Below are 24413 nucleotides of genomic sequence, written 5' to 3' on the forward strand. Positions count from 1 at the left end.
CACAGTGCAGCCTTGAAGCAAATGTAATGAACTGAAAGGAACTGTAGCAGCATGCTGTTTCGGTGGCTTCACCACATGGACATTCAGACACTACACCACAAAAGCACAACTGTTCAATGCTGAACACTTTTCTGACTTTTTATTTTATCTTTTCCTTGTATACTCTTCAGAATACCGCATTGAAATGTTAAACACCTCCCCCCACAAAAAAAAAAAACCTGTTTAACTGAGTTAAGTCACCATCTTGGAAAAGGCAAACTCCTTGGCTTGGTGTTGACGAGAAGGATGTTCACCATGATCATCAACTACAGCCCTATGTGCCCTCTGTATGGGATGGAGAGGAGAAGGTCATTCAGGACTGAACAACTTTCTTCAGTCCGCACCAACTATCATTATAGAAATGGAGAACCAGATAAAACTGTGCTATATAGTTGACCTTGGACTTCAGTATCATTCTTTTTCAACAGTATATTAACATTCCTTCTCTTCCCATCAACAGAGTAAGAAATTTCTGAGCCAGCACTCCAAAGCATGGCCTTCTGGAATGAACTTTAGTCTTACTTCGCCCCTTCAACTCTGTTCTCTAAAAATCCTCCCTTGCTTTCAGGGTTTTATAACATGTGTAAGCTTGTCTGCAGCCACAGTATTCATTGACAATACTTATGGTAAGGATACCAGCCTAGCCTTGGGTGACGAGGCACACAAAAAGGAAATATTAAAGTAGATTTATCACAAAGCAAAGCCATTTTTCTCTAGGTTCTGATTTGACACTCTTGCAACCTCAGCTTCTGGAGATTTCTTTTTAACTACACAATCCTGCAAAAAGGAAATCAGCCTCGAGTCAGGCAAGACGAAGCCTTCAGGTAGAACAATCAGGGTGATCATTGCTTTACACTAGGCATAGATGTCATAGGTATATGTACACACTTTTGGCTGTGCATGCTTACATTATAGCGTATAGAGCATTTGGTGAAACTCACCAGTTGTGACTGACCAGATGGTTCTCCCACCACAAAAGGATGGCGCCTATAATGATTTCGTGGACCGAGTTGTGGATGTGGGGTGTACACAGAGCTAGCATCTTCCACTGATTTTCTGGATTTTTCCACCTAAAAGAATAGAAATGTATGTCTCTGAGGTGCTAAATATCCTTAACAGCAATGTCTGAGCTTGCCTTCCCTCTGTCTTTCATCAGACAGCTATGATAATCAAATTGCCCAGATCCAATTGAACACCTGCTTAAGGAATGAGAGAGAGATGAGGGAAAAGACTTGTTCCAGTCTCTGATTGATTCCCCTGCACCCTTCTACAGCTGCACATCTCCCCAAGTTCAATTCCTCTGCCTATTTCTGTAGATCTCCCATTTCTTGATTTAGTCGAAGGCCTTTTTCTTTTCAAAATCTGAGTGCATCTGCCATTTCCTTGCTCTGACAGTGCCCCTCCCTGCCTTTTCTTCTCAAGAGCTCCACACTGGGCTGATTACCCTCCTGGACATAGATAGCTACACTTCTTATCCTCCCTTGCCCAGTCATCAGGTTTTCTCCTTTCCTTTCAGATTAGCTACTCAACCAATTTCACTGAACGTATGAAGGGAGAATTAAATTACAATACTAATTGCAGACAGGTTCCTGTGTCCTAGCGTGGCATCACAGCAAAGACACAGATCGTATATCTGCAGGCGTCTCCTTTACACTTCTCACTGAAGGAAGCAGTTTTGCTTTATGTTCCAAAAGTACCCAACTCCAGAATCCCTTAATAGGGTGCCTTGGTCACTGCTTACACAGTGGCAACTTTCTACCAGCAGGAGTTCAGTCAGTAAATAATGCTTTTGCAATTATCATAGTGAGCAGTGGTTTTCATTAAAATCTCCTCCTTTCTTTACCTGATTAATTGCTCACAAACGCATTATTAAAATTAAAAAGATTCAAAACTGTTCTTTAACTGCTCAAAGAAGCAGCTAGCTTCTCAGCGCATGCTTCTCAATGCAGGCTCTAACGAAGAGATAGGATGTTGAGGACATGTCAGCCAAAATGACAACTTTTCCCATAGGCGTCCAAGTGACTTCATAGGGAGAACCATTGCCTTCTCTGGGATTTCCACTACTGTAACAACTACAGCATCAAGCTCTACCCACACAACACCAAACTCTTTTCATTAGTTACATGCTGGTTCAGATAAACATCGTGAGGAGAGGCAAACGACTGAAAATTTGAATGCAGTGCTCAGCAGCAGTCAGAAGTGGAGAGTCGTTAGAAATTGAATTTCCCAGAATGGCAGGGACCAAGTTTGATTGTCTCTCCCAGTCCTGGGTTCCTACAATTTCCTTGCAGCAGTCAAGACTGGCTGGAGTGTAACAGAAGAAGTTTTCACACACTCACAGCATTTCCCCCATCCTGCTGAAGTTCTGGCACCAGATACAGTCAGAGGCAGGATCTTGACTAAGACAGAAGGATTGACTAAGACAGAAGGCCATAAGTAAGAGTTCCTACGCCTTTTTGTTCAAGCACCTTTTTAGCCCCAGCTGATGAAAAACACCCAATGTTTTAGTATACAGAGAAAAGGGTGGCAGCTATGTATTTTAATAGTTATAATTTTTTTTTCTTTCAAAAATTCAGGGAATCTTTATGCAAACTAGATAGCCACATCTTTCAGCTTTAGGCAAATACACCCACAGGGAAGGTAACGTAACAATAAACAGAGAAGCAGACAGGAATAACTCACCTTTGGTAAAAGCTGCCCTCTGTCATTTGCTGCAGTGGTGGGATGGAATAATCCGCCTCTGAGCATCCTAGTTCTCACTGCTCTCACTGCATTTACGCTCTTGTCTCCCTTTTGCAGAGCGGGAGGTGGCACTGGTATCATATGATTGATGACTGGGAGTTGATACGGGGATATACCAGTTACGTATTCCACTGAATTCATAAGTGTTAACTCACTCCTCTCCCCCTGCAAAAACATGTTAACCAGGTTAAGTAGGTGACACAAAAAATAGCTACCAAGCATATTGAACTACTCATGGTTTGACTGCTCTTTACAATTAGTAACACTCATGCCTCTCGAACAATTTCCTCACTTGGTGCTTGCCATTACGTTTATGAAAACCTTTATACGCTAAACCTCTTCGGTTTAATTTGCAAAGCAACGGACAGGCGGCTTGAAAATGTGGCCCTTATAGATCTAGACACCATCATTGTTAAACACATACTACTCGTAACCATGCAGAGTTCTGCTTCCAGGCAGGCACAATACTGCACAACCCCACAGCACTGCTGCATTCTTTCAGATGGCAAGCAAATTCCAAAGCAGTCACCCAGAATCTTCCAACAGTAACACTATTTGGCACCAATTATACAAGAAGTTGTTCAAAACGCTTCTTTGCCTTTGCAGCAGAGGTTTAGTCCTCCTTCTGAATGAATTGCAAACAGAGGACCAAGGCCCTGAAAAGCAAAACATCTCTAGAGAATAAATTCTGCAAACATTGCGTGCTCTGGATCCGAGTTCTGCATCATCTTCATGCTTTATGACTGATTTAGCTGTTTTGTCTGTTGTGAGCATTAAAGAAACAATGCAAATCACCCATAATTATAGAAGACATAGAAAGTGTCAGCAAATTCTTGGAGGGAAGATCATGACCATCATAATATGGAACAAATGCACAGCAGCACAAAGTTATTCATGCATTTCCTGCCTGTCAGTGGTCACAGATCCAACATCCTCCATTCCCATGGAACTCCTATCATACAGTCAATTACATAATGCTTTTCCTAGAAGAGAAGACAACTCCAAATCTCACCTGAAAGTAACTGAATGCATATTAAGATCATGTTTGGCTACACCAAAAAGCTCTCATTCTCTGAACCCGCTAGTGTGATTTAGTAGTAGTAATGGTAAAAAAAGAAAGATGGTTTTTGCTACTTTTCAGCTGTAGATGAAGATGAAATCTTGTAAGACTGTGTGAAAATATTCCTGAGTTCTTGATCTTACCCAGATGGCTGCTTCCCTCTCTACATAAAGGAAAACCTATGTAGAGGTAGAAAAATTTGCACATAGAGAGATTTTAGACTATAAAAGACAAGTCACCACATTTTTCCGGGCTGTGATGAAAAACTGGGCATTAGACCACTAAGACAATGTCTTGAAAATTAAACAGAGATCAAAAAGGAGCATTTAAATAAAAGCTGATAAATATTCGGAAGGCGTGTTGCCTGCAGTATGCAGTTCTGCGAACTGCAGTACTAAAGCACTATTATAAAACTCTCCATGAATCTGCATTACCTCCAGAATGAAATCCAGCCTCACCCCACTGGCAAACTGCTGATCAGGCTCAAGTGTGTGGTGCTTTTGTTTACAGCTTGAAGCCTTCGGCGCAGACCCTATGGCAGCAGAGCTACAAACTGGCGGGAGGCGAAGAGGTTGTAGCGTATTTCCTGGAGCTGTATTTCGTCGCCAAGAAGTCTAAAAAGGAAAAAGAAAACAGCTACAAAATCTCAGTGGATCACTTCCAGTGCAGAGTAGACTCTTAAAATAAAAAATAGCACTGATCAATATATTTGGAAGTGATGAGTGACTCTCAGGTACCCTGGGGAAACAAAATTTCCTGGACTGCCTCCAAAGAGCCAGACCACTTTAGGCATCGCTAACTGAGTATCCACAAACTGGAGCATCCAAAAGAATTCTTGGCCATAAATATAGTTTTTGCTACTGTCTCCTCACAGTGCAGCCTTGAAGCAAATGTAATGAACTGAAAGGAACTGTAGCAGCATGCTGTTTCGGTGGCTTCACCACATGGACATTCAGACACTACACCACAAAAGCACGACTGTTCAATGCTGAACACTTTTCTGACTTTTTATTTTATCTTTTCCTTGTATACTCTTCAGAATACCGCATTGAAATGTTAAACACCTCCCCTCACAAAAAAAAAACAACTGTTTAACTGAGTTAAGTCACCATCTTGGAAAAGGCAAACTCCTTGGCTTGGTGTTGACGAGAAGGATGTTCACCATGATCATCAACTACAGCCCTACGTGCCCTCTGTATGGGATGGAGAGGAGAAGGTCATTCAGGACTGAACAACTTTCTTTAGTCCGCACCAACTATCATTATAGAAATGGAGAACCAGATAAAACTGTGCTATATAGTTGACCTTGGACTTCAGTATCATTCTTTTTCAACAGTATATTAAGATTCCTTCTCTTCCCATCAACAGAGTAAGAAATTTCTGAGCCAGCACTCCAAAGCATGGCCTTCTGGAATGAACTTTAGTCTTACTTCGCCCCTTCAACTCTGTTCTCTAAAAATCCTCCCATGCTTTCAGGGTTTTATAACATGTGTAAGCTTGTCTGCAGCCACAGTAGTCATTGACAATACTTATGGTAAGGATACCAGCCTAGCCTTGGGTGACGAGGCACACAAAAAGGAAATATTAAAGTAGATTTATCACAAAGCAAAGCCATTTTTCTCTAGGTTCTGATTTGACACTCTTGCAACCTCAGCTTCTGGAGATTTCTTTTTAACTACACAATCCTGCAAAAAGGAAATCAGCCTCGAGTCGGGCAAGACGAAGCCTTCAGGTAGAACAATCAGGGTGATCATTGCTTTACACTAGGCATAGATGTCATAGGTGTACGTACACACTTTTGGCTGTGCATGCTTACATTATAGCGTATAGAGCATTTGGTGAAACTCACCAGTTGTGACTGACCAGATGGTTCTCCCACCACAAAAGGATGGCGCCTATAATGATTTCGTGGAACGAGTGGTGGATGTGGGGTGTACACAGAGCTAGCACCTTCCACTGATTTTCTGGATTTTTCCACCAAAAAGAACAGAAATGTATGTCTCTGAGGTGCTAAATATCCTTAACAGCAATGTCTGAGCTTGCCTTCCCTCTGTCTTTCATCAGACAGCTATGATAACCAAATTGCCCAGATCCAATTGAACACCTGCTTAAGGAATGAGAGAGAGATAAGGGAAAAGACTTGTTCCAGTCTCTGATTGATTCCCCTGCACCCTTCTACAGCTGCACATCTCCCCAAGTTCAATTCCTCTGCCTATTTCTGTAGATCTCCCATTTCTTGATTTAGTCGAAGGCCTTTTTCTTTTCAAAATCTGAGTGCATCTGCCATTTCCTTGCTCTGACAGTGCCCCTCCCTGCCTTTTCTTCTCAAGAGCTCCACACTGGGCTGATTACCCTCCTGGACATAGATAGCTACATTTCTTATCCTCCCTTGCCCAGTCATCAGGTTTTCTCCTTTCCTTTCAGATTAGCTACTCAACCAATTTCACTGAATGTATGAAGGGAGAATTAAATTACAATACTAATTGCAGACAGGTTCCTGTGTCCTAGCGTGGCATCACAGCAAAGACACAGATCGTATATCTGCAGGCGTCTCCTTTACACTTCTCACTGAAGGAAGCAGTTTTGCTTTATGTTCCAAAAGTACCCAACTCCAGAATCCCTTAATAGGGTGCCTTGGTCACTGCTTACACAGTGGCAACTTTCTACCAGCAGGAGTTCAGTCAGTAAATAATGCTTTTGCACTTATCATAGTGAGCAGTGGTTTTCATTAAAATCTCCTCCTTTCTTTACCTGATTAATTGCTCACAAACGCATTATTAAAATTAAAAAGATTCAAAACTGTTCTTTAACTGCTCAAAGAAGCAGCTAGCTTCTCAGCGCATGCTTCTCAATGCAGGCTCTAACGAAGAGATAGGATGTTGAGGACATGTCAGCCAAAATGACAACTTTTCCCATACGCGTCCAAGTGACTTCATAGGGAGAACCATTGACTTCTCTGGGATTTCCACTACTGTAACAACTACAGGATCAAGCTCTACCCACACAACACCAAACTCTTTTCATTAGTTACATGCTGGTTCAGATAAACATCGTGAGGAGAGGCAAACGACTGAAAATTTGAATGCAGTGCTCAGCAGCAGTCAGAAGTGGATAGTCGTTAGAAATTGAATTTCCCAGAATGGCAGGGACCAAGTTTGATTGTCTCTCCCAGTCCTGGGTTCCTACAATTTCCTTGCAGCAGTCAAGACTGGCTGGAGTGTAACAGAAGAAGTTTTCACACACTCACAGCATTTCCCCCATCCTGCTGAAGTTCTGGCACCAGATACAGTCAGAGGCAGGATCTTGACTAAGACAGAAGGATTGACGAAGACAGAAGGCCATGAGTAAGAGTTCCTACGCCTTTTTGTTCAAGCACCTTTTTAGCCCCAGCTGATGAAAAACACCCAATGGTTTAGTATACAGAGAAAAGGGTGGCAGCTATGTATTTTAATAGTTATAATTTTTTTTTCTTTCAAAAATTCAGGGAATCTTTATGCAAACTAGATAGCCACATCTTTCAGCTTTAGGCAAATACACCCACAGGGAAGGTAACGTAACAATAAACAGAGAAGCAGACAGGAATAACTCACCTTTGGTAAAAGCTGCCCTCTGTCATTTGCTGCAGTGGTGGGATGGAATAATCCGCCTCTGAGCATCCTAGTTCTCACTGCTCTCACTGCATTTACGCTCTTGTCTCCCTTTTGCAGAGGGGGAGGTGGCACTGGTATCATATGATTGATGACTGGGAGTTGATACGGGGATATACCAGTTACGTGTTCCACTGAATTCATAAGTGTTAACTCACTCCTCTCCCCCTGCAAAAACATGTTAACCAGGTTAAGTAGGTGACACAAAAAATAGCTACCAAGCATATTGAACTACTCATGGTTTGACTGCTCTTTACAATTAGTAACACTCATGCCTCTCGAACAATTTCCTCACTTGGTGCTTGCCATTACGTTTATGAAAACACTTATACGCTAAACCTCTTCGGTTTAATTTGCAAAGCAACGGACAGGCGGCTTGAAAATGTGGCCCTTATAGATCTAGACAACATCATTGTTAAACACATACTACTCGTAACCATGCAGAGTTCTGCTTCCAGGCAGGCACAATACTGCACAACCCCACAGCACTGCTGCATTCTTTCCGATGGCAAGCAAATTCCAAAGCAGTCACCCAGAATCTTCCAACAGTAACACTATTTGGCACCAATTATACAAGAAGTTGTTCAAAACGCTTCTTTGCCTTTGCAGCAGAGGTTTAGTCCTCCTTCTGAATGAATTGCAAACAGAGGACCAAGGCCCTGAAAAGCAAAACATCTCTAGAGAATAAATTCTGCAAACATTGCGTGCTCTGGATCCGAGTTCTGCATCATCTTCATGCTTTATGACTGATTTAGCTGTTTTGTCTGTTGTGAGCATTAAAGAAACAATGCAAATCACCCATAATTATAGAAGACATAGAAAGTGTCAGCAAATTCTTGGAGGGAAGATCATGACCATCATAATATGGAACAAATGCACAGCAGCACAAAGTTATTCATGCATTTCCTGCCTGTCAGTGGTCACAGATCCAACATCCTCCATTCCCATGGAACTCCTATCATACAGTCAATTACATAATGCTTTTCCTAGAAGAGAAGACAACTCCAAATCTCACCTGAAAATAACTGAATGCATATTAAGATCATGTTTGGCTACACCAAAAAGCTCTCATTCTCTGAACCCGCTAGTGTGATTTAGTAGTAGTAATGGTAAAAAAAGAAAGATGGTTTTTGCTACTTTTCAGCTGTAGATGAAGATGAAATCTTGTAAGACTGTGTGAAAATATTCCTGAGTTCTTGATCTTACCCAGATGGCTGCTTCCCTCTCTACATAAAGGAAAACCTATGTAGAGGTAGAAAAATTTGCACATAGAGAGATTTTAGACTATAAAAGACAAGTCACCACATTTTTCCGGGCTGTGATGAAAAACTGGGCATTAGACCACTAAGACAATGTCTTGAAAATTAAACAGAGATCAAAAAGGAGCATTTAAATAAAAGCTGATAAATATTTGGAAGGCGTGTTGCCTGCAGTATGCAGTTCTGCGAACTGCAGTACTAAAGCACTATTATAAAACTCTCCATGAATCTGCATTACCTCCAGAATGAAATCCAGCCTCACCCCACTGGCAAACTGCTGATCAGGCTCAAGTGTGTGGTGCTTTTGTTTACAGCTTGAAGCCTTCGGCGCAGACCCTATGGCAGCAGAGATACAAACTGGCGGGAGGCGAAGAGGTTGTAGCGTATTTCCTGGAGCTGTATTTCGTCGCCAAGAAGTCTAAAAAGGAAAAAGAAAACAGCTACAAAATCTCAGTGGATCACTTCCAGTGCAGAGTAGACTCTTAAAATAAAAAATAGCACTGATCAATATATTTGGAAGTGATGAGTGACTCTCAGGTACCCTGGGGAAACAAAATTTCCTGGACTGCCTCCAAAGAGCCAGACCACTTTAGGCATCTCTAACCGAGTATCCACAAACTGGAGCATCCAAAAGAATTCTTGGCCATAAATATAGTTTTTGCTACTGTCTCTTCACAGTGCAGCCTTGAAGCAAATGTAATGAACTGAAAGGAACTGTAGCAGCATGCTGTTTCGGTGGCTTCACCACATGGACATTCAGACACTACACCACAAAAGCACGACTGTTCAATGCTGAACACTTTTCTGACTTTTTATTTTATCTTTTCCTTGTATACTCTTCAGAATACCGCATTGAAATGTTAAACACCTCCCCCCACCAAAAAAAAAACCTGTTTAACTGACTCAAGTCACCATCTTGGAAAAGGCAAACTCCTTGGCTTGGTGTTGACGAGAAGGATGTTCACCATGATCATCAACTACAGCCCTACGTGCCCTCTGTATGGGATGGAGAGGAGAAGGTCATTCAGGACTGAACAACTTTCTTCAGTCCGCACCAACTATCATTATAGAAATGGAGAACCAGATAAAACTGCGCTATATAGTTGACCTTGGACTTCAGTATCATTCTTTTTCAACAGTATATTAAGATTCCTTCTCTTCCCATCAACAGAGTAAGAAATTTCTGAGCCAGCACTCCAAAGCATGGCCTTCTGGAATGAACTTTAGTCTTACTTCGCCCCTTCAACTCTGTTCTCTAAAAATCCTCCCATGCTTTCAGGGTTTTATAACATGCGTAAGCTTGTCTGCAGCCACAGTAGTCATTGACAATACTTATGGTAAGGATACCAGCCTAGCCTTGGGTGACGAGGCACACAAAAAGGAAATATTAAAGTAGATTTATCACAAAGCAAAGCCATTTTTCTCTAGGTTCTGATTTGACATTCTTGCAACCTCAGCTTCTGGAGATTTCTTTTTAACTACACAATCCTGCAAAAAGGAAATCAGCCTCGAGTCGGGCAAGACGAAGCCTTCAGGTAGAACAATCAGGGTGATCATTGCTTTACACTAGGCATAGATGTCATAGGTGTACGTACACACTTTTGGCTGTGCATGCTTACATTATAGCATATAGAGCATTTGGTGAAACTCACCAGTTGTGACTGACCAGATGGTTCTCCCACCACAAAAGGATGGCGCCTATAATGATTTCGTGGAACGAGTGGTGGATGTGGGGTGTACACAGAGCTAGCATCTTCCTCTGATTTTCTGGATTTTTCCACCTAAAAGAATAGAAATGTATGTCTCTGAGGTGCTAAATATCCTTAACAGCAATGTCTGAGCTTGCCTTCCCTCTGTCTTTCATCAGACAGCTATGATAACCAAATTGCCCAGATCCAATTGAACACCTGCTTAAGGAATGAGAGAGAGATGAGGGAAAAGACTTGTTCCAGTCTCTGATTGATTCCCCTGCACCCTTCTACAGCTGCACATCTCCCCAAGTTCAATTCCTCTGCCTATTTCTGTAGATCTCCCATTTCTTGATTTAGTCGAAGGCCTTTTTCTTTTCAAAATCTGAGTGCATCTGCCATTTCCTTGCTCTGACAGTGCCCCTCCCTGCCTTTTCTTCTCAAGAGCTCCACACTGGGCCGATTACCCTCCTGGACATAGATAGCTACACTTCTTATCCTCCCTTGCCCAGTCATCAGGTTTTCTCCTTTCCTTTCAGATTAGCTACTCAACCAATTTCACTGAATGTATGAAGGGAGAATTAAATTACAATACTAATTGCAGACAGGTTCCTGTGTCCTAGCGTGGCATCACAGCAAAGACACAGATCGTATATCTGCAGGCGTCTCCTTTACACTTCTCACTGAAGGAAGCAGTTTTGCTTTATGTTCCAAAAGTACCCAACTCCAGAATCCCTTAATAGGGTGCCTTGGTCACTGCTTACACAGTGGCAACTTTCTACCAGCAGGAGTTCAGTCAGTAAATAATGCTTTTGCACTTATCATAGTGAGCAGTGGTTTTCATTAAAATCTCCTCCTTTCTTTACCTGATTAATTGCTCACAAACGCATTATTAAAACTAAAAAGATTCAAAACTGTTCTTTAACTGCTCAAAGAAGCAGCTAGCTTCTCAGCGCATGCTTCTCAATGCAGGCTCTAACGAAGAGATAGGATGTTGAGGACATGTCAGCCAAAATGACAACTTTTCCCATACGCGTCCAAGTGACTTCATAGGGAGAACCATTGACTTCTCTGGGATTTCCACTACTGTAACAACTACAGCATCAAGCTCTACCCACACAACACCAAACTCTTTTCATTAGTTACATGCTGGTTCAGATAAACATTGTGAGGAGAGGCAAACGACTGAAAACAGACTGAGGGTCTTCAGCTTGGGAAAATGAGAAGGAATATGAAAAACGCATGTAAAATCACAAATGTCTTGGAAAAGGGGAATAGTTATTAATTTTGTTCATAATGAGAACAATGGAGCATCAAACAGAATTATCAGACAGCAGATACAGTAATTATTGTGCAGAAATTCAAGCAAGTACCATTTTATTCAACTTGCAATTAAATTCCACAACTAAGAATACTGCAGAACCAAAATAATAAGTTGATTCAAAGGGAATCATGTTTATGAATGGGAGCTCCTGAGCCATTCGATAGAGCTAGAAGAGGTAACCTGGGGCAGGATCATCCTCTACTTGCTTGTTCCTTGTACTTTTTCCATAACCCACAGAGACAGGATGCTTGATTCAATGAATCGTTGGCCTGACTCAGGGCTGTTATTTAGCACAGGGCAAAACTAGCAAGTCCCATCAGTACTCAATAGCGTTCAAGCCTTACCTTGATTTTCTGCACCCTCACCTTCTTCACAGAATTTTCAAGTTTCCTTTTCATTTCCAGCTCGTGATAACGCTATCAATATCAGAGAAAGAAATCTCATTAACAGACATTATGAGATGTCAGTGAATGTAAGAGCATTTGCTTCTGTTCTGCTTATCACTCACCTGCTCCCTGGCCATTATCCTCATTTTGCCCAGCTATGAAACTACTACTGACTCAATCCATTTGCATTACATCCATGTGTATTAATATCAGAAAGGGAACAACTGAGCATTTGTAAAGTTCTAGGGACCAGCTGCACTCTTGATACGTAGTGGGAATGTGACCAAATCTTGTACTCAGGTAACATATATAACCATGTTCAAATTATTTTGGTTTTATTAGAATTTTTTAAGCAAACTAGCCTGTGACTATCACCCCAGAATCTGACAACTGCCAGCATGCATTAAGTGAGCCAAGATAGTGTCTGTTCTAATGGCAGTATGGTTTAACAGCTAGAGGCCAGTGGAGGTTCCATGTGGGGGACGCCAAGTACAAAGATTGTCCCTCTTCCCAGCAGGAGATACATTTTCAGGAGAGCATGAGGGCACAGCTACAGAAAACAGACTTTTATGAGATAATAGCCACTGTCTGTCTGCTGGGAAGTATTTGAAAAGGCTTACAGATCCCTAGTAAATGCATACCTCCATATCAAGGATCTTCTGAAACGTGGCCTGAGCCAGGCACTCCTCTGCGTATCTTTGCTGATCCTTCCTCCGAACATTTTGCCAGTATTCTTTATCAGGTATTATTCTTCCACTCCTTGAGATCTGTGGTAATCAAATATAAAGTGACTAAAAAGAACAGAAAACAGACTAAAGTATGTTTTCAAACAGAGTAGCACCTCTGCTTTCTGTCGTGGTGCTGGAGCTCACCTTCCCAGCACAAAACTGTAGTTTCTTTGACTGCATGGACCCCACCAGCCAAACAAGAGCAGGAGAGAAGCAGTCACGTTTTCTAACAACTGAGGGCTCACCCTTACTCTTCACGGGCCATCGCCCAAGTCAGTGAAGGGTAATTAAACACTCGCCTTCCCACTGTGTGAGGGTTGCATCTGCCTGTGCTAACCAGCATCACACCTAGGAGTGCATAGGTATTTTTTAAAATATTCAGCACATTCACCTTTACCAAATCCTTCAGTTTTCCATTAAACACTTTTGAAAAATAACATTGAAGCTATTTAAACTGCTAATAGAGTCAAAGATGCTTAGATCTCACAGTTTAAAAAAAAAACCAAGAGAATCAATATGAGTCTGTATATTTGCAAACTGAAAGATCTTGCAGAGAAAAAATCCAGTAAGCAAAAAGAAATACAGACCAAAAAACATAAAACATTCTAAATTTATCAAAACACCTCCATGAAAGATCTTCTTCTGCCTGGATGTGAAATGCAAGCAGATTGACAAGCATTCTCACATCACCAGAACAGTACAGTAATACAGTGCCACATGTAACTTCTTACTGGAAATGCATTTACTGAGCAGAAGCTCAGGGCTAAGCCAAAGTTCTCCAATGTTTAGATACATCATCAATCCATGTCAGCAACTCTTCGCAGTTTCAGGCAGACAGGCATTATGACTGCTGCATTACAGAAGCTGCAGTGGAAGCATAAGCTTGATATTCCATGGAGTATGGCCTCCATATTGACTCTTAGCACATTCCTTCTTGTGTGGAATCATCGTTCACCAGCAGCCCCCATGGCAGCACTTTGAGAGCCCCAGGTGGCCCTTGGGCCTTGTCATCCTGAAACACGCTCAGTGTCAGGTGAAGCATTTCCTCAGCTGCAACTACTGTCTTCAAAACTGCTTAGCACACAGAGCTAAGCTCCGAGCTCTGGCTTTCTGTCATTCGGATTTCAGTAATGCAGCCTTAGGACGAAACGGCGTGACCAGCAGGTCCAGGGAGGTTATTCTCCCTCTGTATTCGGCACTGGTGAGACCGCTCCTCGAATCCTGTGTTCAGTTCTGGGCCCCTCACCACAAGAAGGATGTTGAGGCTCTGCAACGAGTCCAGAGAAGAGCAACGAAGCTGGTGAAGGGGCTGGAGAACAAGACTTAACGAGGAGTGGCTGAGAGAGCTGGGGTTGTTTAGCCTGGAGAAGAGGAGGCTGAGGGGAGACCTCATTGCTCTCTACAACTACCTGAAAGGAGGTTGTAGAGAGGAGGGTGATGGCCTCTTCTCCCAAGTGACAGGGGACAGGATGAGACAGAATGGCCTCAAGCTCCGCTAGGGGAGGTTCAGGCTGCACATCAAAAATTTTTTTCATGGAAAGGGTCATTGGGCACTGGCAGAGGCTGCCCAGGGAGGTGGTTGAGTCACCATCCCTGGAGGTGTTTAAAAGACGGCTGGATGAGGTGCTGAGGGGCATGGTTTAGTGACTGATGGGAACGGTTGGACTCAACGATCCTGTGGGTCTTTTCCAACCTTGTGATTCTGTTATCTAGATGACCTACGGTAGGTAATAATGCAGCAGAAAATGCCTGGATTAAACAAACCTGCCCTCAGTCTCAGTGTGATCGCATGGCTGTGATCTGGCACAGCATGATTTCACATTTGGCTAGCTGGTCAACTCCTCACCAACACATACCTCTAACAAACAAACAACAAATCCATTAGTGGTTTGATTTGTCCACTATTAGAGGAAACAAAGAACTCTCCTCTTTTTTTTTCTCAGAAAAGGAAACTTTTCAGTCTCACCAGTCCTGATCTCACAAGATGTCGTCTTATCCTGGCATTGCTGAAATATCCAACCAGGTGTTTGTCTGTAAGGCTATTGTAGGTTCCAATAAATCTGAAATAAAATCAATATAGATGCATATAATCCCTTTGATAGTCAAATTATTACAGCTTAAGTTATACATACTTACCCAATAGTTTGCTGCACAAAATGCTATCTTGATGAATCAAGCCCAACATTTTGTCAGATAAATGCTAATCAGACTATGTAAAAGCAAGATCTTACTGTCTGTGGAATGTTCCTATCAGAAACAACTGACTTCTACGTAAGATACAGCAGTTCAGCATTGACCAGCATCCCACCACTGAGGCACAGGGTCCAAGAAAGCCCAGCTCTGAAAGTCTCCTCCAAGACCGACTCTCGCAACAGCCTCCTCAGGTGACCTTCACCAGGCCATCACCATATCATACAACATCTGGAGCTGGATTACTGGCATGGACTCCAGCTCCCTTGCTACCCAGCCATGGGCTTTGTCAGAAGTGCAGTATATGGTACATCTCCAGGGAGGGGGATGTCCCATAACTCCTGCACCACTGCACTGCCCTACCATGCACCTCATGCTCCCCTTCCTCCTCCCGCCTCCCAACTCGTGGTAGGCATGGCAGTGATAGAGCTTCTGGCAGCTTGCGCAAAGACCTATAATAATAACTTGGCTTGGGAGGGATCTTCAGAAGCCACCTAATCCAGATCCCAGCTCCAGACAGATCACTTATACAACTTTATCTCTACAAAAGAATTTTCCTGCAGTCTTCATAGCCAGCTCTGAGCCATTATTGTCTGGTCTCTAACACCAAAAAAATTGCTTTCTTCCATCTACTCAGGTTAACAGAAACTGCTAGCACCAAAATATATTTTCAAGACAGAACACTGTTTCCGTGTTATTTTCACTGCCTTGAAAGTTAGCAGACATGTTATTAACTTGGATGCAAATTCTGCTCTGATGAAGGGACTATTTATTTGTTTTTTTAGCCGAAGCCTCCTTCTGTATCCACATTTCCAACCTTTTATTTTAACAGCTATTTCCCCTTCTTTAATGTTCCCTCCATCAGAGGGAGTGTACATCAAATTTGCCACTTCAAACACCTATACAGAAAACTAGGTTGCTTCAATTGCAGATGTCAAAAAATAGGCTTAAATATAACCTTCTGTTTTGAACAATTTTCTCAGTTGGGATTCAGCTACGTATCTGTTACAATGTTGTCTGGCTAACCACTAATTTGCTCATGAACAAAAAAGCCTGCCTCAAAAAGCATTTCTCCATTTGGCCTTTACACAAATAGAACTCACAAACAACTCAGGAAAACGAATCTACAACAGCAACATTAGGAACCATCCTAAACCATTTCAGGGAGCATTTATGTGAACACAACAGTGACTCCAGGCTATTATTTAAACAGACAGACAAGAATGTTTATCCCACAAACATATTGATAAATTCAATTGCACAAAACTTGTGCAGGGCAAGATTCATAACTTCCATGGTATATACAGGCCAGGAAGCCTACGGTACGGCATTACGGTTTTGCTGGCTGGCCCCACATGGCTATAGTTTGAAGTGCAACTTGCATTGATGAGAACAATTTTGCTCTCTAAATACAGTTACTGTGTTACATTTTTACATTTTTACATTTTTACATTTACTTTATTACCTTTTACCAAAAATCAGCAGATCTGCTCTGTGTAGCCTATTTCCTCAAACTCAATAAAATCCAAACACGCTCTGCAGGAAAGCAAAGAGTTTGTGCCAAAGTTGGGGCAGCAAGCAGACTCCTGTGTCTGCAGGAATCCCATCACTATTGCTCCAGCCCTCAGCCAGCTACCACCTCTTCACCACCTCGGCCTTTCTGTGGAGAGCACGCTTTGCACTGGCAGGACCGAAGAAAGTCCCCCTCCAGACCCAGGTGTCAGAAAAGAGGCAAGTGATGAAGGATCTCTCTTGAGAACCCAGGTCTTCCTGGGTTAGAAAGCACAGACACCGGGCAACCCATCGCTCAGTTCGGTACCAGCCTGCACAGCTCAGAGCCAAGGACCCAAGGCTTTTGCCACACCATGCTCTCAAGATTTTAACGAGACTGACTAGCCAGTAGCACAACAGCTCTGAAGGGCTGCTCAGTCTAAAAGAGTCCTGGGACTAGGCAGTCGTAGCGGCCAGCGTGGCTGGGCTACACTACCTGCTGCCAATCTTTGCCCCTCAAAACACCCCTCATGTTATGCAAAAGTCCTTTTCTGTATTTGGAGCAATAAACATGGGTCCAATATGAAATGCAAGAACCTCTCGAGTATTTTCCAGTTCCCATGCTAAAATACTCAGGATTGTCTTTAATGCATACACTGAGCAATCCAAAGTGAACAAACTGCATCTCTCTTCTCTTTATTGGTGAAAATCCGCCAAATCAACAAACATAGAGACCCTGATCATGTAGATTGTCAGAGTAAGGCCCTCCCCTGCTCCACACAAGAAATGCCTTGCACCTCTGGAATGCCAACAGAGCTACAACTTCCTAGCTGCCAAAGATCAGAGCTTCAAAAAATTGAACCCAAGATATGAGAGTTAAACACAAAACCAGAAGCATCCGTAACTAGCAGATACCTTTTTTAAGAGTTCTTAGCACAACCTTATCGTACGTCACCCTCTGGAAAGAGGACAAACAACAAAATACATTTCAGTCAGCTGAAGTTTTTAATAGTCTAGATCCATTCACGTTGTTAAATGCACACACTCAGCCACACATTGCATAGTGTTCAGCCTGACCTTCAGGCTCTCTGGGCAGGAAATATTTTAATTACACAACAAGAGATTGATCTCTCTGGTTTTCTTTGGCTTTAAATTTAAATGCCACTGTACCTCTCTTGCCTGTCTTTCAATGGGACGATTCATGAAAAATGTCTATTATTAGGCCAGGGCACCACACACAACAGCATGTTCAGGGGAAGAAAGAACAATTTGATTAAAAAAAAATTTTAAAAAAGCAAGGAGATCATGAATTTACAGGAATTTTATCTGGGGTTTCACAATAATCGCCCAAGTAGCCTACCAACAATAAATTAAACTTTAAACAAACAATTTAGCTTACCTTGTTATGCACGTTGATCAAATACCGGCACTATAGCAACTGTTCTACATTACTTTTTAAAACCATTTGCATTTGAAACCATCAGATTACATCAATTATGCTAAATGTTGACTTACAGTACGCCCTGGCAGTTGCATACAGAGGCAGAGGAGAAACTCAATCCAACTCCTCTTCATTTACTCCCTTCCATCTAATATTTCATGGACCATGTAACTAGTCAAAACACAATTCCCACCTGAGTACGGTGACACAGCAACTTTAGTTTCAAAGACAACTCTGCACACGTTTTCTCATTTAAATTATGAACAGGCTGGTCTTTAAAAATGCTGAATTAAACTCAAAGTTCAGAGAGTATTGGGGAAAACGAGGAAATGTTTTGGGCCTGAAACAAAACCCAGGAAACCACTGGAAAGAATGGAAGGGCATCCACTAGGCTTTGGCAGAGCCTGACTTCCCAGAGACACCCAAGCTCTCTGCCCAGGTGAATGCCTCAGTTGCCTAGAAGAGCAGCACAAGCAGAGCCTCACTGAACACCCGGGCACTGGCTCAAGCTTGGGTTCAAACTGTGTGCAGAAGCAGCATCTAGCCCTGCAAGTCTGTGCCCACTAGCAGCTGCTGCCCAGTTCCTGCTCATGCTGACTGACTGGTTCATCCTCCCCTGTCAGACTTTAGGCAAGTGCAGCCGGAGCGGGCCATGCTGACACCTCTCCCAAGTCCCCCTGGAGTATCCCACTGACACCAAAGAGTTAGACCGACTCGGCACTCCAGAGGATGAGGTGCAGGTGCAATTCCCAGCCCAAGGGCAGCCAGGGCGAGTTACCAAACCAGGTAACTTCCTTCCCCCAGGCACCAAGGAAGTCTACCAAATACCATCATGCGCATGGAGCACATGTTCTCTCTGGACACCCTGAAGAACTTAGTACATGAAGGGAGTTCCCCACCCGCTGGCACAAGGAGGGGACCCTGGGAGGCAGATGCATCCCATTCCCAGGTCTGTCTCTGCTTTATGTGGGCATCTTGACCTCCCACCCTTTGAGACCAGCAGCATGCCAGGTGCTCACTCACCCTTCGGTACCATCTGCGCTCCTAGGTAACACCTTAACTGCCTGTTCATGAAAACAAACTGCTGTTGCTAGAGACAACTCTGCTTTTCTCCCAAAAGTAATAAATTAATAAAGCCAAGTACAAGGACACAAATCAACACACAGAACGGAGGCACAAACCAAAAAAGCCACAATTTGTTCTGCTTTAAAAGAATGTATTGAGGGCCAAAGTAAACCAATTATCAGCCCAAAGCCCCGCAGAAGGAATTACGTCTGCAGTGGCAGGGAGTCCAGCTGTGCAGATGACTAAGTACACAAAACAAAAAATACACCAGAGCCAGTGACTAGGATTTTAGTAAATTAAGGAAGTGTCCACTTAGAACTCTGTATTATACCAGATTTTCATTGCATTATCATTACCATTACTATTTATTAACAGTATCTGGTTTTGATCTGCTTACAGCGCAACGCACTGCGTGCAGAGCTTGTGCTGTGTATCAAAAGGATCTTTAAAACCGCTCTTATTCATTTGAAAGGACTAAGTCACAGTAGGCATCCAGCATCAGTTTTGTAAAGCACATGTTCACAGTTAATAATTTACAGTGCAATTAAATCAGTGACCGTTCACCAAAGAAATAATCTAAGAGAGCATCAAAGCTCTAGTTATTGATCGGTAGAGTCACAGGGAATTACAGCTCCCATGTTTTACATGATCACTGGAGTTCGTTGCTCCTTCAATCAAGCAAAGAGTCCTGCCCTAACGGAGACCATTCCTCGCTTTAACAAGCTAATGGATCTGGCATTGCTTCTGCTGGGGACATAAACAAGAAAGGCTCAGCCAGCCTCCAGACAGAACAAATTCAAACACAGACTGTCAGTTAAGAACCCCACAAGGCAAGGCCCCTGCCCAACATGTTCCATTTGGGAGCAAAGACTCCTCCCAGGAGACTTTCCAGACACCTGGCCACTGCCTGCAATACCCTCCCTAAGGAAACTCTTCAGCCACCATTAAGTACATCCCATTTCAAAAAACAATGCCGTCAGGGTCTCCACAGAGGAAAGCAGATGGTGGCAAAGTGATTTTCTGCAGGACTGGAATATGACACGAAGTCCTGAAGGTCAGGACATTGTGAATTTTAGCTGGGAATAGCCCAACAGGCACATGTGGGCCTAAGATTCCAAAGACAGCATAGTTCCATCACAGAGGATGGGATTTTGCCATCAACCCACCAGTACAGGCATTTAGAAGACAACTGCTGGCATTGCCACACAACTCAACATAAATGCTTGTTCCGTTTGGTGCCTCCAAGCTTGAGCCAAGTGAATACGGCCAGTGACTACACTGCACTTGGATTCCTCTCTCTGTGAAAGAGGACCAGAAGATGAAAAGCCAGGAAAACAATCCCCAGTCTCCGCAAAAAGAGGATCTTGCTTTGTAGGGTGGCAGGGTTGTAACACTTGCGAACTGACTTTTCCAACTACAGCCTTAGGCCGTGGCCCTTTTCAAAATATGGGGAGCTGCTGCTGTGCAGCTGGGTCACTGGCAGACCCTCAGCTGCACCACCTTTGGACTTGAGGCACAGCTCTGGCTTCTGTATTTTTTGATTTCAACCTCTGCTGCTGTGCTTATAAGAATAAGAAGCCACGCTGGAACCCAGCTACTGAACCAAACTTCATTGAAGTCAGTAGATGACTTGAAATCTGGATGGGGCTGTGCAGTCTAATGATAATTAATTGCATTATTTCAAGCTCACAAAACCCTGAAGCCCAGGTACAATCTTCCTCAGGTGATAACAAGGAAGGGGAAGGTCACAGTCTCTCCAAACCACACTGCATCTCTGCTTAAATAGTTGCACGTCCCCTCCAGCCTTGGCCAGCTGACCTCAATGAGACTACCAGTTGTTTGCCTCATGGACACACAGGCTACATTCACCTTTCACTTTTGTTTCAAAAGCTTCAAGCTGCTCTCTTTACTCTTTGCCTAACCTGAACTATTTCATGGCCAAACCACTGAAGATTCTTTGGCCAGATACTCCGTGAAAATTACTTTATTTTATGAATACTTTGCCCCAGGGCATGGTCAATGACCTCAAAGGCAGCCAGAGATCTAACAAGCAGACAGAAATGAGCTTACTCTGCCTGCACCCAAAGGCAGTCACGAAGCTCTGGAACACAGACAGTGGCTCGCCCAGCACTGCCCAAAGGCTACACAGGACCCTTAGGAAGTTTAACATGGCCAGGTGAAAGTCCTACACCCAGGAACGAACAACCCTGTGCTACAAACAGCACAAGCTGGAGACAGACAGGCTGGACGTAGCTCTACTGGAAAGGATCAGCCAGTCCTGGGGACACAAGCTGGATGAGGTGAGTCAGCCACAGCACCGGGCAGCGAGGACGGCCAGCAGCATCCTGAGCTGAAATAAGAGGAGCACAGCTGGCAGGAGGGAAGCGATTGTCCCCTTTCCTTGTCACCCACTAGACCCCATGTGCGTGGCTGCATCCAGGTTTGGGCCCTAGTGCACAGGAGCCGTGGATGCACTGAAGTGAGCTCAAGGAGGCCACCAGGATGGTGGAGCTGGAGCACACGCCCTGTGAGGAGAGGCTGAAGGAGGAGAGGCTGCGCAGCCGGAGCAGGGGTCAGTCTGAATGAAGCAACTTGGTCTGATGTCAGCTGACCCCATGAGCAGACCAGACAAGAGATCTTCCTTGTCTTTTGCAGAGTGAATTATTTTGTGATCCTGTGGCTCATTTGACTGCTGTACTAAGCTAGCACTATTGAACGGCTCCCAGAGTGAGGAGCAGAGGCAAACCCCACATGTGGTGGCCTCTCCACTTCAGCAAGGTCTTTGCAAGTCACAGCTCTGCAATTTCCAGTGTTTTCCCTGTAAGGTAGAGATTGGAGCTATTCCTCAATACATCTGTGAAATAAATGCCATCAGCCACGGCAGAACTGTTTCCCCAAAACTGTTCTAACAAACTATCATCCCGACTCCAAAAGTGCCTTTCACGGTAACTAGAGGGAAACAATCTTCCAAGAATAAGGTTTTAAGTATTTTGTTTGGAGTCCTATATATTTCTGCATACAAGAAACACTCTTTTTTCCAAAGGCTTTTATACAAGCAAATCTTTCTACAGGTTCCAATCTTGAGCACAACTTGGCATGGAAACGGGAGCCAAAAGGCTCTTGTTCTGCTACCGATTTGTGACACGGCCGGGAGCAAGGGGCTCGGTCGGTTCTTTACCCAGAGCATCGCTCAGCATACAGGACGTGCCAAATCACGTTACAGAGACGGGGACGTGCACAGGTCCTCAGGATCTGTAATTCGTGCCGCCTCGGGGCCGTGTGGATGCTCTGAACGTTCCAGCCCGCGGCTGCGAAGCCAGACACCGAGGAGGGGCACACCTGCCGCCAGCCCCTTCACGGACGGAGGGGATACAACGAATTCTCGGGGTCTTGGCCGGCGCTTTCGTTGTGAGGGGACAGGCGGCGCATCCCCCCCGCGCTGGACGCAGCGACACGGCGGTCCCCGAGTTCCCAAGGCTCGGAGCGGCGCGGCTCTACGCGGAGCCAGCCCCCGGCTGCACCCCCACCCTCCTTCCCCCCCAGGCTCTCGCTCCGCGTCCCGACAGAACCGGGCAAGCACGGCCCGGCCCCCGCTCCACTCACCCCGTCTGCGGAGCTCCCATCGCGGCGGCTCCCAGCGGCGCTATTGGCCGCGTCCCGAGCGTCGCTAGGACACAGCGGGGAGGGGCGGGGTTGCCAGGGCCGCCCCCCAACCCCCCGGCGGCGGCCGCCTGTGACGCCGACCCCGAGCTGGCAGGAGACGCTGCAACGGGCTCTTCCCCTGCAGTACCAGCGAGCTGCCAGGGTAAAGGAAGAGAAAGGCAAGGAGAAGGGAAGGATGAAGAAGGCCTTTGGGTACAATACACGCCTGTGAACTTAAAAACACAGTGGGAGATGAGAGGATGCTCGATTGTTTCAAATCATAGACTCATAGAATCACCGCGCTGGAAAAGACCCACCGGATCGTTGAGTCCAACCATTCCCGTCAATCACCAAACCATGCCCCTCAGCACCTCATCCACCCATCTTCTAAACACCTCCAGGGAAGGTGACTCAAGCCCCTCCCTGGGCAGCCTCTGCCAGTGCCCAATGACCCTTTCCGTGAAAATTTTTTCCTAATGTCCAACCTTAAACCTCCCCTGGTGCAGCTTGAGGCCATTCTGTCTCATCCTGTCCCCTGTCACTTGGGAGAAGAGGCCAGCACCCTCCTCTCTTCCTTTCAGGTAGTTGGAGAGAGCAATGAGGTCTCCCCTCAGCCTCCTCTTCTCCAGGCTAAACAAGCCCAGCTCTCTCAGCCGCTCCTCATAAGGCCTGTTCTCCAGCCCCCTCGCCAGATTAGTTGCTCAAATATCCATCCACATTTCCATTCTCTCAGCACAAATGACAGGAAAGCTCCAAAGGGTGCATTTCAGTGGCCTCCAGCTTGACTCTGATACAGGAGATATCATCATCCTTCCCCGCTCCTGTTTTTCCTCTGCATCACAGCGGTTCCTCTCAAGGCTGCAGCACAACTGAACTGAGAAGGCGAGGAAGAGCAGGGCCAGCCCTCCCTTGCTGATGAACCAGCTCCAAAACATTGAAGGACTTCAGCTGTCCTTCAATGGTCCTCTGTGCCATGATCCACCCACATGGAATACTGAATTGTCTCTTGTAAAAGAAGCAACTATCAAGAACATCAACATCTTCCAGACTTTTTTATCTTCCCAACCCTGCAATTAAAGTCTCATTAATTTATTGTATCCTGCTGGAACACACCAAGGCGGCAGGAACACATGCAGGGAACCACTCGGTTACAACGGAGAGGGGATACTTTTGAAGCACCATTTATTTTGGGCACAATGATATTAACGAACCACAGCTGCAATTCCACCCCTCTGTCTTTCAGAAATACACGTACCTGCCCTTTCCAGATGCTGCCATGGCTACACATGGCACACACAGATACACAGATAACATGTGGCAAGCGTGGAACCCCAAGCCCTGCCTGTCTGTGCGAAGTTGAGCACAACAGTGAGAGCCGGTGTAGCCTCTCCCACCACTCACAGCCCCATCACAGAGAGCACCACCATTCGCTGATTCAGACCCCTCCTCTGATTAAACTCAAAACCAGCCAACCTGACAGAATTATTCTGCCTAGTTTGTTTGTCTGCTATCCTTTTCCTCCATACTCTCCGCTCTGTGGAGGGGATGGCACGTTCTAAAAAGAGAGCTGGACCAAGGGATCTCTAGGTTGACAGACTCTGCAGATGGGTGCCCTGACAGACCAGACGCAGCTGAAGGATTAGTCAGAAATGTGACAAGCAACGTCTCCAAGAAGCTCAGCTGCAGCAGTTCCCAAGCCAAAGTGGTTCCC

At 44.5% G+C, this 24413-nt stretch overlaps 1 protein-coding gene across 1 annotated transcript; it reads right to left on the minus strand.

Annotated features, from left to right (window-relative positions):
* Positions 1–231: 231 nt before the first annotated feature.
* On the minus strand, positions 232–22683 carry LOC138723744 (glutamate-rich protein 3-like). Its single transcript, XM_069863102.1, has 6 exons — positions 22664–22683; positions 14840–14933; positions 12787–12912; positions 12104–12175; positions 981–1109; positions 232–324 (listed from the first exon to the last, which is right to left on the minus strand). Exons 1-6 carry the CDS (start codon positions 22681–22683, stop codon positions 232–234), a joined length of 534 nt encoding a protein of 177 aa, XP_069719203.1.
* Between the last annotated feature and the right edge of the window lie 1730 nt (positions 22684–24413).

Source organism: Phaenicophaeus curvirostris, chromosome 8, assembly GCF_032191515.1.
Source record: "Phaenicophaeus curvirostris isolate KB17595 chromosome 8, BPBGC_Pcur_1.0, whole genome shotgun sequence".
Lineage (NCBI taxonomy): Eukaryota > Metazoa > Chordata > Aves > Cuculiformes > Cuculidae > Phaenicophaeus > Phaenicophaeus curvirostris.